Source organism: Silurus meridionalis, chromosome 3, assembly GCF_014805685.1.
Source record: "Silurus meridionalis isolate SWU-2019-XX chromosome 3, ASM1480568v1, whole genome shotgun sequence".
NCBI classification, from domain to species: domain Eukaryota; kingdom Metazoa; phylum Chordata; class Actinopteri; order Siluriformes; family Siluridae; genus Silurus; species Silurus meridionalis.
This window is the reverse complement of record NC_060886.1, coordinates 22,336,523-22,357,164: the sequence shown is the minus strand read 5'-3', so window position 1 is coordinate 22,357,164 and position 20,642 is coordinate 22,336,523. Positions and strand designations below refer to the sequence as shown.

Sequence of the window (20,642 nt, the reverse complement as noted above, 5' to 3'; positions counted from 1 at the left end):
GTAGAGAATTGTTCCACAGTTTAATGCCAACATCACACAAAGACAGAGTGATAAGTAGCAACACCGTAACCAGGTGTCTACCACAAACACATTTTGCATTGGATCTGCAGTGGATATAGCATTCTGTGTTTCATTGAATTGTGTGTATGTTGTATTGAGATTATTCCCACAAAAAAGCTCATCATGTATTTCAGCACATGTAATGCCTGCAGTGAAACCAAACAGGAAGAAGATTTTATCTGCTATCAGAGCAGAGTATATGAAGAATCTAATGTTTCTCTTCAAACAGATGAAGAGACAGTGCTGAGCAGGAACAATCTGGCAGAAGTAAAACACATTCAGCCAAAAGGATGAGGTTACACTGGTCCTCATAGTAAAATATGCCAGTTCAATTATGAAATTATAGCTCATAAAACCTGGGGAAAAAGTCATCATTTCACAGATCAAATTGCAAAGTTGAAGAGTGATGTTGCAGCCAACAAGTGTTCCCAGCAAAACATTAAGTGGCTGTTTCAGCTGCCCTGTTCTTTGTTGTGGACAAAACATACAGATGAGCAAAAAAATATTTACAAGAATGCCAGTAAAAGAGACAAGAATAATCATTAAATTAAAAGCAAAGTAATCCATCAGAACAGTATTGAAAATCACAGAATCACAAAATCATAGAGAATGTGATTTGTTTTGGTGATTTGTCTCTGTGAACTACAAAGGCTATGTGTCTTCTATATATGCTCACTGCAGTTCAAAAGACCCACCCTCAGACTGAGTATTCACTTGGAAAGTGTTGACAACATTTTCTCTGCCTCACCTTATAGGTACAGAGAATCAGTTAGGATACTATTAAATGCCACCATATGTGCAGACGAATCGAATTACAGTTTCTCTTCTCTCTCATCAAGTGTTTACATTGTCAATGCAATATAGAAACTTATATGTAATATATGAAAACAATTTGTAGGCGCAAATATACATCTAAATATGCAAACATTCTGAAGTTCTGAGTGGAAGGCATTTGTAAAGAGAGTATTACAATTAAAGAGGTACTATAATGGTATAATTCTTAACCTTTTGTCTGCCATGCATAATATTTAAGACATTAAATTTTGCTTCTAAGAAATCTAAATTGATTCTCCTCACTTATCCATATACTATTTATTACATGTATATGTATTACTGTCAAATTAATACATTAAATCAGTGTAACCTATTACTGAATTCTTGAATGTATTGTAGTTCAATTATGGGAAATGTAATGAACTCTAAAATTTAGATACAGAGAGAAGGGAAGACTCTTGATTCTATATAATATTTTTCAAATCTATCTTATTTGCAACATTTAACTTTCCACAATCTTTAATACCATTATTTACACCTCTATTTTGCATTCCTACATTTATCTGAATTTACAATGCAAATATTACACACTGGTAAGGCAGAAAGGTTGCTAAATTATTTTTCATGTCAAAGTTTAAACCAGTTTAAACTGAATTTTCGTTCACAACTTTCATTATTGTGACTCAGCAGCTCTTGGTTGATACATTTAAATGTTTCATTGCAATTGTTCTGGAGGCTACACATCTACTCGTTGTATTTCACTCTTGCAAGACAGACCACAGAATATTCACAATATGATGCAAATACAGTACACAGGGTACAAAATGAACATATACCTGCAGTACCACTAAAGTATTATGGAAATAATTTGAATAACCATAAATGTTTTTTGGTTGTTTCCTATTAAAATAACTTTCATTTTTTATACACAATTTCTAATGAACTACAATATTACAAAAAAAAAAACCATTTGACTGTAAAGAAGAGTGTTTTCCTTTCCATTCTGAAGCCCGAATTCCAAATAATAAGTTGGGAAAAATAAAAATGTACATGAAACAGAATGGTTCGCAAATCTTTTAAACAATAGAATATATAAAACATATCAGAAAATGTACCATTTTATGGAAAAAACTAAGACAATTTAAGTTTAATGGCTACATCAAAAGTTTTGGCTAATGCCTATGAAATGGGCAGCATGCTGGAAAGGCATCATCAATATACAGGTTTTAGGGCAAGTTATGCTTCAATCAATATTATCAAAATTACCATTTTTTAAATTTTAAAAAGTACACTAACTCTTGGGTCTCAAAATAAAAGTTGGGACAGGGCCATGTTTACTGTCAGGTTTTTTTTTCCCTTCCGCCGCTAGTGGCCGCTATTGTCCCCGTTCCTCTGTTTTCCCTCCTCATGGACTTTTTAAGCTAGCTCATTCCCTTTGTTCTTTGCTTGGTGTTTGTTTTTGCTTAGCCCCTGTATTTCTCATTGCTGCCAAATTCCTGCTTCTAGTTTTTAAGGTTTGTTTGATGTTTTCTTTGTTTTCCCTATTTTCCACATGTCTTTGTTCAGATTTCTGTTGACACTTTGTACAGGTTTGTTTAATATTTCATTTGTTACTTTGCTGGGTTATTGCCTAGTTATTGTTTGTCATTCATTTTTCCCCCTTTTTTCCCTTTTTTGCTTCAATAAATTCCTATGTTATTTCCATCGCTGTGCCTGGCTCTCTCTCTCTCTGCGCTTGAGTTCACCCTACCTGTGGCACTTCGCTAAGTAATTAGTCTCCCAATGTCACCGGTCCTGAAAGTTTACCACTGTGTTGCATCAAGTTCGTTCATCTCAGTTCCCAGATGTTCGTATACCAGACCAGTTGTTGAAGTATTGGGAGAAGAATGTTGTCCCATATGTGTCGGATACAGGATTCTAGCTGCTCAACAGTTCTGGGTGTCCCTTGTTTTATTTTTTGTTTCATGATGTTTTCAATGGTGAAAGGAATGCAGAGAGGGCAGTTCAGCACCTGGACTCTTCTACTATGAAGTCATGCTATTGTAATAGATGCAGTATGAAGTTAGCATTGTATTGTTCAAATATGCAAATCCCCTAAAAAAAATAAACGTTTTCTGGATGGAAGCTAATTTTTACTCTAAAACCTGTGTGTATATACAGTTCAGCATTGATTGAGCCTTTCCAAATCTGCAAGCTGCCCATTCCACAGGCACTAATGCACTCCAATAACATAACTAATGTGGCTTTTTGAATAATTATTCTGAAATTGTTATACAATTTGTAGACACAGTCTTCACAGATTGGTGAGGCTCTGCCCATCTTTACTTTTGAGAGACTCTGCCTCTTTATGGTACACTATTTATACCCAATCATCTTACTGACCTGTTGTCAATTAACCTCATTGGTTGCAAAATGTTCCTCCCACTGATTAATTTTAATAATCAATTTTGTTGCCCTGTCCCAACTTTTTATATGTTTTCTCTGTTCCATTGTGTATAAAATATGAATGTATAAGATTTGCTAATTTATTTGTAGTTACATTTTACACAATGACCCAACATTTTTAGAAATGGGGTTGTAAAAACATAGTATGTAACATTCAAAAGTGGAATACCAGCTTAAAACCAATTCATTATGTATTAATCATATTAATAGCTGTAATAATTTGGTCCTGACTAACTGAAAATAAGTGTGTGATTCAGGGTAGAGGTCAGACAGGGGCTCGGTGGTGGTAAAGAGGTGCTGGATAATTGGGCAACTACTGCAGAAGTGATAAGGGAGACAGCTAGAAAGGTACTTGGTGTGACTTCTGAAAGAACAAGGGAGATGTGCAGACCTGCAGTAACTACAGTGGAATAAAGTTGATCAGTCACACCATGAAGTTATGGGAAAGAGTAGTGGAAGCCAGGCTGAGAGAAGAGGTGACCACCTGTGAATTCTGAGGATGGAGCCTCCAGGAAGGAGGAAAATAGGAGGAGGTTCATGGATGTGGTGAGGGAAGACATGCAGGTAGTTAATTTGAAAGAGGCAGATGGTATTTGTGCACAGGGGCATTGTCATGCTGAAACAGATTTGGGTCTCCTAGTTAAGTGAATGGAAAGTACTGGGGTATTTTCTTAAAACGTCAGGAAGCAACAAAGTATCATTCAGCTTCAGCTCGCCTGTTGCTGAGAAACACGGAGTTTGAGCTCCCTCCAAAGATTCTCTATTGGGTTTAGGTCTGGAGACTGGCTAGGCCATGCCAGAACCTTGATATGCTTCTTACAGAGCCACTCCTTGGTTATCCTGGCTGTGTGCTTCGGGTCATCTTCAATGCTCTAACTGAGGGAAGGAGGTTGTTCCCCAAAATCTCGCAATACATGATGCTACCACCTCCATGCTTCACAGTAGGGATGGTGTTTTTGGGATGGTACTCATCATTCTTCGTCCTCCAAGCACGTTTAGTGGAATTATGACCCAAAAGTTCTATTTTGTTCTCATCTGACCACATGACTTTCTCCCATGACTCCTCTGGATCATCCAAATGGTCATTGGCAAACTTAAGACGTGCCTGGACATGTGCTGGTTTAAGCAGGGGAACCTTCCGTGCCATGCATGATTTCAAACCATGACCTCTTCGTGTATTACCAACAGTAACCTTGGAAACGGTGGTCCCAGCTCTTTTCAGGTCATTGACCAGCTCCTCCCGTGTAGTTCTGGGCTGATTTCTCACCTTCCTTAGGATCATTGAGACCCCACGAGGTGAGATCTTGCATGGAGCCCCAGTCCGAGGGAGATTGACAGTCATGTTTAGCTTCTTCCATTATCGAATGATTGCTCCAACAGTGGACCTTTTTTCACCAAGCTGCTGCAATTTCCCCGTAGCCCTTTCCAGCCTTGTGGAGGTGTACAATTTTGTCTCTAGTGTCTTTGGACAGCTTTTTGGTCTTGGCCATGTTAGTAGTTGGATTCTTACTGATTGTATGGGGTGGACAGGTGTCTTTATGCAGCTAACGACCTCAAACAGGTGCATTTTATTTAGGATAATAAATGTAGTGGAGGTGGACATTTTAAAGGCAGACTAACAGGTCTTTGAGGGTCAGAACGATGGGTCAGAACGCTGATAGACAGGTGTTGAAATACAGCTGTATCATACAAATAAATAGTTTAAAAATCATACATTGTGATTTCTGGATTTTTTTTTTTTAGATTATGTCTCTCACAGTGGACATGCACCTACGATCATTTCAGACCCTCCATGATTTCTAAGTGGGAGAACTTGCAAAATAGCAGGGTGTTCAAATACTTATTTTCCTCACTGTATATAACGACTAACATTTCGGTATCACATTTCTCCAATTTAATGCTGCTTTAAAGAATCCAAAAACAGTAAGATAAATGACACAGTCAGATAAATTACAAACAAATAACAAGCACCACATACAAACCTCTAACATAATAGGGAAAAGAGAAGTTGTATAATGGTATCTTTAAGTGTCAGAGTGGTTTTTTTTTTTTTACAATAAATTACATAACAAGGTAATTTGGCAGTTTGTTAAAAGTTAGAAAAATGAGAAAAAAACAAATACGTTAAAGTTTAAAAACTGACAAATCTAATCATGTAAAAGTAAAAACAAAAAAGCAAGTCTATAAATTCAAACTGTAAGCCCAAAATGTTTTTATTTCTCCCAACCCTGTAATTTTTTCCTCTTAAAGTCCCTCTTTAGTTCCTCCTTTCCTTAGCTTCCATATTAATACTACCTGATTTTTTTAATGATTAGTTGTTATCTAAGTATATATTTATGCTTTGCACATCCATACCTTATTCTTTTTACCCAGTCATGCAATAGATATTGTGTTGTATTTTTAACTAGGAAATCTGTTAACTGTTTTATTTATTTTTAAAGGAGATTGCAAACATTTATAAATCCTTTTTCGTTTAAAAAAAGCTCCATTATTCCATCCCAAGCTATAGTGACAGGTTGTCCCAATTTAATGTATAAGAAATAAAAAAACAGAAGCACTCTGAACCCTTTTCCAAATATATTTGAAACTGAAATATTAATTGCATAAAACAGTGTACGTAGTTGCCTTTAAGGGTAATCAAGAGATCTGCCAGTAATGCCACATAGTCCATACTCCATCTATAGAAAGCTGGAGTTCTTTGGGAAAGGAAATTTGCTCTAGACCAGTACTCTACATCATTCTACAATATTATATTAACTTATGGGAGCGCCTGTAATAACCAATTTGTGATAGGCCCCTTTTTTAGACATAAGCTCTTCATGTGTGCCCTTTTCAATGACAATGCCTTGAGACATTACTGCAATGATATCAGCAGTCTGAATGGTGGAGAGCCTGTGTGCAATGACAATGCATGTACGGCCACATCGAGCTTCATCCAGCGCTGCCTGAACTGTCTGCATAAAGAGAAATGGAGCAATATACACAATTAACTACACCGGAAATTAGAATTTAATAAGTATACTATAAAAATGAAAACTACAGTGAAGCAGCTTAGTGAGGAATAGAACCATTTGTCCTTAATTTTCAATCATTTTATCATCTATAAGTAATGTGCAATAGGTAAAACAAAAACACTATTTTGTATAAATCTTGCTACCTTTTCACTTTCTGTGTCTAGGGCTGAGGTAGCCTCATCCAGAAGAAGGATTTTGGGGTTTCTAATAATAGCACGAGCAATGGCAATACGTTGCTTCTGTCCTCTAGACAGCTGAGAGCCTTGTGCTCCAACTTGGGTTTCATATTTCTGTGAACCAGCCATAGTGAAACAAAAGGGTGATTATCATGCAGGTTTAAAAACTTCCACCAGTTTCTTCTCTCACTGTTACTTATAGAAGATCTTATGTTTAATAATAATCATTATACTATTACAATTATATATTAATAATAATATACAATTATACATTAATTAATATATGTTTAAATTAGTTCCTAAAGTATGATATGCATTTATGCATGTGATTAGAATAAAAATGAGTTTTATTATACTCACATCTGGTAGTGTTATCACAAAATCATGCAAATAAGCTTTTTTTGATGCCTCTATGACCTCTTCCATGGTGATGGATTGTGAGTTAGCTCCATATTTGATGTTTTCTGCTATTGTGCAGTCAAAAAGCACAGGCTCCTGAGAAACAATTCCAATCTGAGATCTCAGGAAGGGTACATTAATTTCATTAGACTGGTGTCCATCTATCAGCTGTCAAGATAAGGAAATATAGATAAACATCAATTTATTATTCAAATTATTCAATATCAGCAGCCTTTATAAAGTTCTGTAAGCATAGTAAGTCTTGGACTGCCTAAAATGAATAATCTATACAAAAGTAGAGCTAGGTGTATGCAGGCCTTGCTAAATAGTAAGACTATGATCTCACCACTTGGCCGTGGTCTGGGTCATAGAATCTTTCTAGGAGTTGAATGCTTGTGCTTTTGCCACAACCGCTGCTCCCCACAAAGGCAAGAGTCTGGCCAGGATTCACTTCCACCTCAAGTCCCTGCAGCACTTGCACACTGGGCCGGCTTGGATAGGTAAACCTGCAGTTTTTGAACTCGATCCTGCCCTTAAAGTTATTCTGTGGACAGACAAGCAGAAGACATTCATTCATATATTAGTAAATTGCATTATTTGACTGTCAAGAAAAGATTAAATAATTTATTGAATATAAACAATAAGGCTCAAAATGCACAATTAGCACAATATAATTTGCACTATAATTAATGCAATGCCATTATGATAGTTTAATACAAATAAATACCTGCATTATTTCAACAATCATTACATTTAACTATTAAAAAGAATGCCATTCTTTTTTGCTTTAGGTATAAACTGTTCATATATCCAAGGTATATACAATATGTAATATAGAGAAAAAAAGGTCTTACCCATGTTTTCCCCTCTGCCTGAATGCTGATTTTAGGGACTCTGTCAAGTAATTTAAAAAACTGGGCAGCAGCTGTTTTGGCTTTGGCATAGTCTGGAGTGAAAGATGATGCTCTTCCAAGAGCTGTGCCACTGATTACAAGGGCACTGATTACTCTAGGAGATTAAACACATAGCTTTTAATAAACATAAAAGACAATATATATGTCATGCTTTTGTAATATTATTTACAATATTCCAATGCATATACCCCTATACCAGTTACCTACTGTAGTTTATAAGAATAGTACCAGTATAAATAAGATATAGTGTGAATAATTCATATTTATTAAAAAAATCACCTGAAAACAACCACATAATGCAGCCCCTCAAAGTTAACCAAATATCCACCATATCTAAATGAGGCTGCATATGCCATGAAGATAACACATTGCGCAAAGGCAAAGCAGATAGCATAGATGTTAGCCTTCTTCTTGGCTGCTTTGTAGGGTGCCTCCAGCTGCTGCTCATAAAGTTTCACAAACTGTTTCTCTTTAGCTAGGCCTGCAATAGTCCTAATGTTGGCCATAGCTTCACTCGATACCTGTAAAGTTAGTAAAACCCACAGTTACTGTATATATATATATATATATATACCTCGATAACCTCTATACTCGTGACCTTGACACTCGGAGTAACATTTCAAAACAGAGTTTGTACTAAGAAATTAAATAAAAATGTTTGAAAAACTATTTTATTATTGTATTATTCATTTAAAGTAGTAAATAAAACATTTATGACAAGTAGTTCACAATTTTTGTTGAGTTTACAGTACAGTACATGTACAATCCCCTTGAAAAAGGAACCATCAAAAGGAAAGAGTCAAAACTTTTTGTTACTCACGAGGGATCATAGAACGCAACCCCCGCGATTATCGAGGTTGCACTGTACATAAATACATACATACACTATGCTATACAGCCATAAATGGACTGAAACACTTTCTTTATTTTTATTATATAACTATTCTTATAAAAAAAAAAAGACATTAATATTATGGAAAAAGGATTTATGCAGTGACCAAGAAGTACTACACATTATTGCTTCTTTACCTGTCCTGCCACCTCCATTGCTTTCTTGTCCTCATTTGCAAAGCCAGTCAACATTTTAGCTTGGAAGACTCCGGCGAGCCCAATAAGAGGAAGAAAGCATGACACCACTAAACTTAGCTTCCAGCTGAAGTAGTATGCAATGATAAATGAGGCTCCAATGTTTGTCAGAGAGTTTACAATCATGCCAATCTGTGAGCCAGTAGCCTGAAACAGATAGTTTATATACATTTATTAATTTATATATATATATATATATATATATATATATATATATATTTTTTTTTTTTTTTGCATTCTGTGCAAACGGCAGTATGCTGTTTTGAGGCATATTGGTAACATAATGCATGGCCAGACCTCATTCATCTGTAGGAATGGGATCCTAATGTGTGCCCATGCCCATGCCCATGTATGAGACCAATAAATAAGTCTTGCACAGTGACTACATAAAACTTTCAATTAAAATGGGATGTCGGCATCTAGCTAACCTAACTCAGACTTTACATTAAATAATTTGCTAGATATTTTGTAGGCATACTTACCCCTTGCACCATAGACGCATCTGTAGCTAGTCTAGTGGTAAGGGCTCCAGGGCTGTTGATAGGATCATCAAACCATCCAATTTCCTGTTTGAGCATAGCCTGGAAACCAATCTTCCTCAGTCTGCGAGTCAGAAGCTCACCAGATTTGGCAAAAGAATAACCCTGCAAAATAAACATCCATACTTTTCATCAGAAAAGCAGATTTCATTCCAATAGAACTCAAAATATAAATATAATTAGTATTATGTACATAAATAATAAAGAAAAAAGAACCATACTTGCAGAAACTGTGAGAAGAAACTCATAACTCCCACAGAGACAAAGAGAACACAGATCCCATCAATTTGCTCTTTTTGTTTATCCAGGTCTCTGATAGCAAATGTCTGCATACAAAAGGGCCAAATTTAATTTACTACATTCACAGAATAAAACAAACTTGAAATGTCTTTCACAGCATTAAAATGGTCTCTTACTCCTATAATCTGGCTGAATAAGAGGGCATACATGGGATTAACAGATCCATTTATGGCTGCTCCTAAAGAGCCGAGCAACATATATGGCCACTCAGGCTGGTTGTACTTTAGAATTCGAACCACTGGTGCTGATTCAGTCAGCTTTGTCATTTCATCACTTTTCTATTAAAACAACAATGACATCAAGAATGACAAAAACAACAACAATAATAATATAAAATTAAAAAATATTAATGTAGTGCCATAAGTTAATGTCATAATGCAAAACTTTTGTTATAGATTTCATTAAAGTTTCTTACCGTTTCTTCTCTCAGGCTCTTCATTTCAATACTCAGAGAATCAAACTTAATTTCTCCAGATATAGCATCAATAAAGTGGTTTGACATTTGAGATTGTGACCTCATTCGCAAAGATTGCCTAGAGATGTTTAAATGATTTTTTTAATTAAAGATCTACCAAATAAATAGTTGATAGATAAATAGTAAAAAATAAAAAAAATAAATTGACAATTTTACAAATATTTGATTATTTTGTACCTTAAACTTGACTCGTAACTTCCTTTGTTGAAACTTGTTATCTGCTCAATCCTATCATCCACAAGACTGCTGGTCTCAGACACTAAATTGATCAAGAGAGACTTATACCAACACAAAGAGTAACAATATATCATATACAAGGAATCACATACTGTACATGATCTACTCACATTTGTCTGTTTCAGGATCTATGCCTTTTTGTTCCTGGAGAGTAACCAGAGTAAAATAGACTCCCTGTCTGTCAAGTAATTCTTTGTGTGTGCCCTTTTCCACTGCACGGCCATGTTCAAAACCCACAATCACATCAGCGTTGCGGATTGTAGACAGACGATGAGCAATTGTAATGGTGGTTCTGCCTATATGGGCCTAAATAAAGTACCAATATCAAAACAATATTGCTTTGCGAAAAATTAACTGACTAAACCACAGATATCACTTATGTGTTGTCACCTTATCTAGTGCCTCCTGCACTACTGCTTCACTCTCATTATCCAGGGCTGAGGTGGCCATGTCCAGTAGAAGGATTTTGGGGTTTCTGACCAGTGCTCGAGCAATTGCAATTCTCTGCTTTTGCCCACCACTCATCTGACCTCCACCCTCTCCAACCAGTGTATCAAAATTCTGTATCATGAAATTGTTGTATCATAAAAAGTATTATTTACCCTATTTCCTTGCAAACCACAATCAAATTTAATTACATTTAATTGTCATTTAAGCATTATACAAACCCGTGATTCTTTACAAAAATAATCTAAATAAAAAAATATAAACCTATCAGAGAAAGCTACAAAGAAAGTCTTAACTAGCCATTCTCTCTCTATGCATTTTTTCCTTTGCATGTAACCTGCTATACTACTAATATGGAGGTTGTCTTGTGTAATTGCTTATGTACCTGTGGCAGATCCATGATAAAGTTATAAGCATTAGCCTCTTTAGAAGCCTGTATAACATCTTCCATGCTGACTCCTGGTCGACCATAGCGGATGTTCTCTGCAATAGTTGTGGCAAAGAGAACCGGTTCCTGCTCTACAATGCCGATCAGTGAACGCAGCCACTGGATATTCAGACTCCTAATGTCATGGCCATCCAGGGTGACCTTAAAGTGTTGACAGTTTAGATCACAAATTCCTTGTCTACACACTTAAAATAATAGTGGAAATAAGTCACTTATATACAGTAAATGTATGCATTAAGAAAGTGTGAATTACCATTCCTTGTTGAGGATCATAAAATCTCTGAATGAGTTGGATTGCTGTGCTTTTTCCAGATCCACTAGGTCCAACAAATGCTGTAGTCTCCCCAGCCTTTACCAGTAATTGTAAATTATCTAAAATCTGCAAAATTAATGCATTATAAAGACTGTGATTTATGTATCAGCTGATTATTTCCAATAGCTTTTTCACGTCCGTTTTTCACAATGTTTAAAAAACCAAATCTTAAATTGTTGTTTCTAACCTTTACATCCGGTCTGGAGGGATAGTTGAACTCAACACTATGGAATTCAATGTCACCTTTCACTCTCTCTAACTTGTGCCCTTCTTCAGAGAAGCAATCGATTTTTGGAACCTGTGTGAGCAGGAATGTGGGTGATGACTCGTCATTCTATATAGTCATTAGATTGTAGCTTATTCCTTTTGTGAATGTGAGTTAGTTGTTTGTGTCACTGTTTTGTGTTACCCTGTCAATGGTTTGAAAGATGCTTCTGGCTGCAGCACGACCCGAAGCGAAAGCCTCCAGACATGGAGATGCTTGACCCAGATTCATGGCCCCCATAAGGACACCAAAGAACACCTGAAAATACAATATATGCACACCATATTATCTAGTTTTAATGATAAAAAAAAGGTTTATTAAGGTGGCACAATGGCAGAGTACCTCAAGTGAAGAGCAATTTAAAACCTGAATTCAGGATTGGGTGGTATTTAATATGTTCTCTCCAGGTCAGCAGGGGTTTTCAAACTCTCATAAAAATGTACAGTAGTTAGGTGGATTGGTTATGCTAAATTGCTGCCTGTGTAAATGTGTGTGTATGTCTGCAACTCAGAATAAATACATTTCTGAGGATTAATGAATTAAAAACATAAATAAATAAAAGTTTAATCAATGACATACAAATCAAAAAAATGTTGAGTATTGACTGGTTTGTTAAAAATTTGTTTATTCCCTTTGGGTATGCAAACAACAAGATTGGCAGAATTAGGATGCAATTGTTAAACTCCTGTATATGGCATTATAATACTTTTTAATTGCCCATACCTGGATGAGGGTTCCTGGTGTGAGCTCCTTAGTATCAATGACAAGTTTGGATCCATACCAGAAGGCAAGAGCATAACAGAGGAAGATGATGCACCACAGATAACCCTGAAATACACCAATGATTGTTCCTTTCTTCACACCCCAGTTCTGAGCTTCCTCAAGGTTCTTGTCATATCTGGAAAAAAAAGAAACTACTCATGCCACTGTGATTATGCTTTTTCATATGATTCATTGAGCCTTTTTTATATGTACAGATAATAACAGACTAGCACAGACGAATCATAAAAAATGTGTTCTTTATTAGGTACAATACCTTTCTGTCTCCTTATCCTCTCCTCCAAATGCTGCAACTGTTCTGATAGAAGAGAGGACTTCATCAGCTATAGCACCTGCTTTAGCATAGGCCTGCAACTCATGACCTGTCAGCTTCGCAACTGCCTGCAATCACACCAATTATGAACGTTAAATAATAAGAAATCCTTTATCACAATTTTCTTGTGTTTGGTCTGTAAATTAATAACACCCGACCATGGCCATGAGTCCTGCTGCCAGACCAATCAGAGGGCTTACTGCAATCACCACCAGTGTCAGCTTCCATCCTCCAACAAAACCCACCAGAAAACCAAATATAAATGTAGAAATCCTTTCAGTAAAGATGGCTACCTGATCTGCTATAGCATTGTTGACTTTGTTAATATCACTGAAACAAAATACACAGAAAGAATCATTATACATATTACAGCAACAGGTTAATATTAGGATCAATAATATTATATTATTCAAAGTTTTGGTTACTGGCTAGGCCTTAAGTACATATTGATATGAAACCTGTCATCCTTAGAGTAAGTCCTCATGATGCTTGGTAAATGCTGGGAGATCTGTGTTATGTACTGTGACTCCATAAAATAGACAAGATGATGAATTGGGTAGATTTACCCATGAGGTGAAGTAAATTGGACCAACAATATTAGGTTGGCAAGTGGGCACTGGATATAAATGTTATTTTATCTCATATTCATGGTTGTTAGAATATTTTCCCTCTCTGACCAGAATGCAGACACATTATCCCTTATCATTTAGGGTCTATTAGGCAACTGAGGCCTAAAATGAAGAATCTGCCTTCTTTCCTGTTTAAGTGCAATTTATCTAAAGTACAAATCTGTTTAATCAGTTCAATCTTGCTGCAGGTTTTACAAAAACTCAATTTGTGAAGACATAAGCTTTGTTTTAAATGTTGACACTCATTGTTTTTGCACTCAGAGCTGGTCAGCACATTTTAACTTATTTTGTAGTTCTCTTATAATTCCTATCTTGTGTTCATGTGTGTGGTGGGACTAAAATAGCAAATATTGATCTGTCTGTGTTTGTTTCCTGTTGGCTTCAATGTCTGGTAGAAAAAAATGACATCCATACAAGTATGGATGCAAAGTGTTTAGCCCAATCCTGGATTTTCCCTTTCCCAAAGTTTTTCGTTCAAGTAATGAACGATGGCCAATTACATCAACTGCTTTCCTGTATACCGTCTGGAATGAAGCTATTACACAGATCAGATTGCTTGGCCCTGTTCCCTGTAGCCGCTCAGATCTACAGTCATTAAAATCATCATTCCAATTCTAAATTAATTGGGAAAAATATAAATTAAATATAAACAGTATAAATAAAAACAGAATGCAAAGATTCACAAATCTGATAAGCCCATATTCAACACTTCAAAATGAGTAAATTCAACATTTTAAGGGAAGAATAGGGTAATTCTTAATTTGATGGCCATAACTAATCTCAGAAATGTTGGGAAAGGGACAACAAAGGGCTGGAACAGTAAGTGTTATGAAGAAACAGCTGGAGGAACATTTTGCAATTAACTAGGTTAATTGCAACTTGTCAGTAACATCATTGGGTATAAAAAAGTATTACACTTAAAGAGAAGTTGACCAATCTGTGAAACACCTTTTCTTATTTGTGAAACATTTTCAGAATACATAAACAACATAAAATCGTGAAAACCTCAACATAAAAAAAAAAACCTCAACATAAAAACCTCAACATAAAAACCTCAACATAAAATCGTGAAAACTTAAAAAAAAAAATCACCATAATAGTACATATCTTCAAAAAAATTCAAAGAATCTCGAGACACTGCTTTGTTCAAGGCACAAGGGTGAGAATTTATCTTGGATAACAGAGATTGCTCTCAGGTGGCACTGAATAAATATAATCATGATTCTGGAAATCACTGCATGGGCTCAAAAACACCTTGAGAAATCACTGCCTGTGAACATAGTTTAATGTGTTACCCATAAATGCAGTTTAAGGCTCTATTATGCAAAGAAGAAGCCATATGTGAACAAGACATCCAAATGCTGCTGTCTTCTTTGTGTCAAAGCTTGTTTAAAATGGACTGAGGGAAAAAATGTTCTGTGGATAGACGATCAAAATATTTCTTTCTTTTTGGGAACCATGGTCACAGACTAAAGAGGAGACAGACGATCCAGCTTATTATCAGCACTCAGTTTAAAAACCTTCATCTCTAACAATAAGGGTAGCATTAGTGGACAAGGACTGAGCAGCTTTCGCATTTAAAAGGCACTATCAATGGTGAATGGTATATGTATAAAGTTTTTAAAGCAACAAATGCTTCCGACCAGATACTGTAACTTGTTCCCTAACAAAATCTACACTTGATGCTGTGTTTCATAACGCTATGGGAACAATCTTTGTTCGACCAGTTGTGAAGCATGTGTGTCAAACACGCTAAGAATATTGGCTTAAATAACCTTGTCGCGTGACATCGCCTGAATGCGCACAACTGCGACGCTATAAATAGACGTGACACGGACACGCCTTCAGGATTTTTGTCTTCAGAGGCCACATTGTGTGCGTTATTTAAAATAAGAGAGAATATACATATATTAAAAAATTATAATAATCCATATCTAGTGAGTCTCCCAAGAGATGTGTGCCACCATGTTTGCAGCACCTCTTCGAGGACCAACATGATTTCTGCTTAAGTGCGAGCACTGCGTCTTATTACCTATAAGAGTGCACCGCTATCTGCTCCCCTTTTTCCATAAAGGGTGCGTTTCAGCATCCTCATTAAGATCACGGGGCTCTTGTGTCAAGCTGGCTAAGAGGTGAAATGCGTCTCTGAACGCTCCTCGCATGATGCGCAAGCATTTAGGAAGTACTTGTGGTGGTGACTCTTGCAGTGTCCAGGCTTAATTTAGACTGGCCACAGAAGCAGAAAAACCCCAGACATATTAGTTGGGTGGCCAGGGGTGGGACCCTAACATAAGTTCCTACCATGCAGGTACCTGCTACTCTCAGGGTCTGTGTTGTACAGACTATTGTAAGCGCTAGGGCTCCCTACTCTAGAAGAAGCTATGCTCCTAGATGCCATGCTTTAGAGGTTGGTGTATGACACACCATGCAGGCCCAGTTCACTGCCAAGTTGTTTTAGTGCTTTTCTTTGCAGGTACAGGCCCTGCTACTATTATTGTTTGTGGCCACCATTTTGGCTGCCATGCTCTGATTAACGGAGTCTCTGTGGGCAAGCACCCCCTGGTTGTCCACTTTATCCATGGAGCGACTAAGCCGACCACCAGAGAGACAGTCCCTGCATGGGATTTAGCTGTAGTGGTTGAGGCTCTGTTTGGGACCCTTTTTTCAAACCACTAGTCACCGTCTGTCAAGCTTTTGACTCTAAAGGTGGGTTTTCTCATGACTATTACTTATAGAGAATTAAGGATTTGCAGGCTCTGTCAGTGGTGTTATCCAGCCTAGACTTTGTCCCTGGGCTGATCAAAACTATTTTGCATCCTCACCTTAACTACTTTCCTGTTACGTCTGCATGAAGTGATTATGTATTTTAAAACGACAACACTTTACTACTTGTTCACAGTATACAGGAGTAACATTTATTTACGCCCACTGCTCTACCCTCTTTCCCTAATGTTAGAAGTTTTATATATATATATATATATATATATATATATATATATATATATATATATATATATATATATATATATATATATAAAACTTCTAACATTAGGGAAAGAGGGTAGACTGCCTCGTTTCCCTAGTTTAACCCTGGGGATCAACCACTAATGTAGATCAACCACTAACTAGAGGGGAACAGACATTTGCCAGCAGGATAGATGGAAGCACAGGGATGGAGGTATGGCCACTTCTATAGGTATGTTGACTCAGCCACAAGTGATTCAGCTGCTCCTGTGTCCACCTGCATAGGGACGGCCTCCCCATTCAACAGTGGAGTCACCCAGTAACCATAAAAATTTGAAGACACAGACATTATATGTGAGAATTCATTTTCATCGGATTCATCCTTTTGTTTTCCTGTATTTTATACTTGATTTATATTTCTTTTTAGAATTCCTGACATAACCTTTTTGTTCCACCTGTTTAGTTGGATTTACTTTCCCATTTATGGTCAGCTTTTTGTTTTGACAAGCACGCTCTATGTGCCCCTTTTTTCCACAATTTCGGAGGTCTTTGTTTTCCTACCAGCATTCTTGTGCCAAATGAGCATTCTTTCCGCAGCGGTAACATGCTCTTTTGTCATCCTGTTTTATTCTCTCACTGTATACTTTGTGAACTTGCCTGGATGCACTTAACTCTTGCGCGTCTTTCGCAGCTATTTCCATGGATACACTGATTTCTATTGTCCTATCTAATGTAAGATTACTTTCGCATAGAAGTCGTTTTTGGATAGTCTCACTTCGCAGTACACAGACGACTCTATCTCTTATTGTGTTGTTCAGTGTTGTGCCAAATTCGCAGTGTTCCGATTGATGCTTCAATACGGCAGCAATTGTGCAATCGATTCTCCCTCTAAATAATTTTTGTTTATGAATGCAAGATCTTTCAGCAATGATGAGGGGTATCGGTGAATAATGTTGTTGGAGCAATACTACAATGTCCTTATATAAGCAATCACCAGGCTTATTGGGCTGAACCAGGCTGCACAGTAGATTATATGTCTTGCTGCCCATTACTGTAAGGAATGTTGGTACTAACACCTCATCTTTAATTCCGTTAGATTTGAAGAAACAATCGAACCGCTCAGTTTACAAGCTCCACTGCTCGATAGTTTCATCATATGGACTGATTTGTCCCACAAGACCCACCATTTTGGTCTGGTCATCAGTGTATTATTATTATTATAAAAAATTGTTTTGTAACTGTCTCTTTCCATTCGCGCCATTTTACTATTCATATTTTTATTTATTTTTTATTCTCCTAGTGCGGTGAGCTTTGCATGTGCGATTTGCCCATTAGCTTTCCTACAAGGCAATCGCAGGGAGCCACCGTCAGCTGGATAACACTACCTCTAGGAGTGTTGTGGAAGAGAAAAAAAAGAAGAATGTTTATCCTTGTCGCCAGTTTTGTTACGTCTGCCCGAATTGATCATGTATTTTAAACGACAACACTCACGAGTTTTTCTGTAACCCAACTTTACTACTTCACAGTATGGCAGGTGCCATAATCAGAGAGAACCAGTACAGAGTGCCATAAGGTCAAACTGTGACACATTTAGAATGCAAAAGTCCCATTCCTGGCCATACATCCGGTCTTTCTTTGAAGCCTTTTGCTCTACACAGCGAGAGAGAATTTACCTTCTGTGTCCAGTACATGTTCTTCAGACTTACACATACACAGCACTAGCTAGTGGCATAAGTTGGAGCAGCTTTTCATATGCTATGGGGGCCCACTTTCTTAGGGTACAGGGTTACACTCAAATATTTTTCATAAAAGGGCTTGCCCTTCAAAGAAGTAGATGCCAGTCCTGCAAACATCCCAAACCATCTGGAGATGTACCAGTGCCAATTTGATCCAACTTCATGTAGAATTTGTCATTGGACCTTTTAAAATTTTTAAAGTCTCTGGCATGAAAGAGTTGGTATTAGATCTATGCTGATCTCAAATGTTGAGCTATATTATGAGTTGCTCAGTAGCTCCTGGTTCCACAACATCATCTGACTGTATAAGACTGTAGAAAGGACATTACTCATAATCACACACACTCATGGTAGTTCTTACTGGTAGTTTTGTATTGTTTTAAGACTTATAATCACACCGTTGATATCAACCAAATGAGGATGGGTTTCTTTTTTTGAGTCTGGTTCCTCTCAAGGTTTCTTGACACATTCACCGCTCATCATGGATAAATACACATAATTCACTTTAATTCTTAAGTTCTGTAAAGCTGCTTTGAGACAATGTCCGTTGTGAGAAGCGCTATAAATATAAACTTGAACTTTAAATATTTCAGAAAGACAATGCTAAATTGCATACTTCATACATTTTAACAGCATGTCTTCGTAGTAGAAGTGTCCAAGTGCTGAACTAGCTGGCCTGCAGTCCAGGCCTTTCACCATTTGAAAACTTTTGGCACATCATAAATTGAAAAACTCAACAAGGAAGGCCCAAAACTGTTGAGCATCTAGAATCCTGAATAAGCCAAAAATGCGACAACATTCCCGTCCTTAAACTCCAGCAATATAGCACATGGTAAACATGGCAAACTTTTTTTTTTGATGTGTTGCAACCATCAAATTCAAAATGACCCCATTTCTTTTTTTTGCATAAATTGTTACATTTCCTTCAGTTTAAACACTTTTTATTGTTACTGTAAATAACAGTTTATGAGGTTTGCAAATCAATGTATTCTCTTATTTATTTAAATTTTTGCCCTTTTTGGGGGGGAATTGGTGTTTTACTATTAGGAGAAACTCCTCTTAAAATAGATGATTGAAAACCTTTAGTTATAATAAAATACAAAAAAGTTATGAAATGTCAGAAAATAGCTACATTACTCAGATATTCTTGTGTTGAGCTCTCCAACAGAATTGCAGTCAAACCATCCAATTTCCATTCTCATGATCTTCCGAAAGTATGTTTTTCGGATTCTTTGTGTCTGCCTTGCAGCTGCAGAGACCCACAGAGCAATCTGAAATATGGAGATGATGCATACTGTTGCTTTAAATATACCATACTTAAAGGTGTTTATCAAAGCAATTACAACAGCAGTAATAACAATAACAACAAAACCAACAACAATAACAATAATAATAAACTCTCCCATTATTTTTATTATTATTATTATTATTATTATTATTATTATTATTTATTTATTTATTTATTTATTTGTTTGTTTGGTTTTTTTACTGTTGTTCTAGATAGAATTATCACCCCTCTGAGGTGGATATAATTTATTTTATACCTGAAAATAACTAAGAATTAGCACACCCACTCCGATGCCAACATAATAATATGCAAACATGGTCATCTGTCCTTCAATATCTACACTGTGTAAAAGAAATAAACATCAGTTTATATACAATCATATTGCTTTGTTGTTCATTCAATATTATGATCACCTTGCTTGTTTGATTCTAACTAAATTGTAGCCTGTATACACCACTTACCCACAATGCACAGTGGTGTTATCTTCCTGCACCATTACAGTTCCATTAGTCCAGATGACAGTGTTATTGATGCAGGTTTTGTTGGGATTGGCTAGTTCCTGAATCTCCAGCTCATAGGCTACAAAGGTGTTAGTCATCATGCTGTAGACTAGCAGCATGAGAGGAGAGGCAGCACCATGTACAAGCGCACACAACCCTCCAACTACCATCATCACAATATCTAGCCATGTAGCAAAGCGAAACAGCTGGAAAAAGCCAACACTCAGGACCTTCTCTACTTTTTTCTTATCACCAGTTCTTGAAATAAGAAGAATACAGTACAATACTGTTAGCACTGGTCAGCTACACTCTTAAAGGTCTGTGTCATCATTTAAGTTTCATACTCACCTACTTTCAGTGGCTGCCATATATCGGGAATAAGAGATTACATGCATTAATAAATAGTTTTATAATACTTTATAAAATGTTATATTAAAAGATATAAATATAGTTTTGGAAATATGGAAGCCTTACCTTTATTATCATGACATATTTCTTTATGTTCATGATCTGTGCTCAGATTATTTTTCTTCATGTTCA

At 36.5% G+C, this 20,642-nt stretch overlaps 1 protein-coding gene across 1 annotated transcript; it reads right to left on the bottom strand.

The window, feature by feature from the left end:
* Positions 1-6,032: 6,032 nt before the first annotated feature.
* Positions 6,033-20,470, bottom strand: abcb11a (ATP-binding cassette, sub-family B (MDR/TAP), member 11a). The gene is given in 25 exon segments (XM_046844929.1): positions 6,033-6,233; positions 6,437-6,583; positions 6,830-7,036; positions 7,215-7,412; positions 7,723-7,876; positions 8,062-8,303; positions 8,812-9,015; positions 9,351-9,512; positions 9,629-9,733; positions 9,824-9,985; positions 10,123-10,240; positions 10,360-10,441; positions 10,512-10,725; positions 10,810-10,980; positions 11,252-11,455; positions 11,568-11,693; positions 11,815-11,925; positions 12,037-12,150; positions 12,616-12,790; positions 12,929-13,053; positions 13,144-13,315; positions 19,452-19,585; positions 19,859-19,943; positions 20,064-20,360; positions 20,451-20,470. Coding segments are annotated over 25 exon segments (3,930 nt in total).
* Between the last annotated feature and the right edge of the window lie 172 nt (positions 20,471-20,642).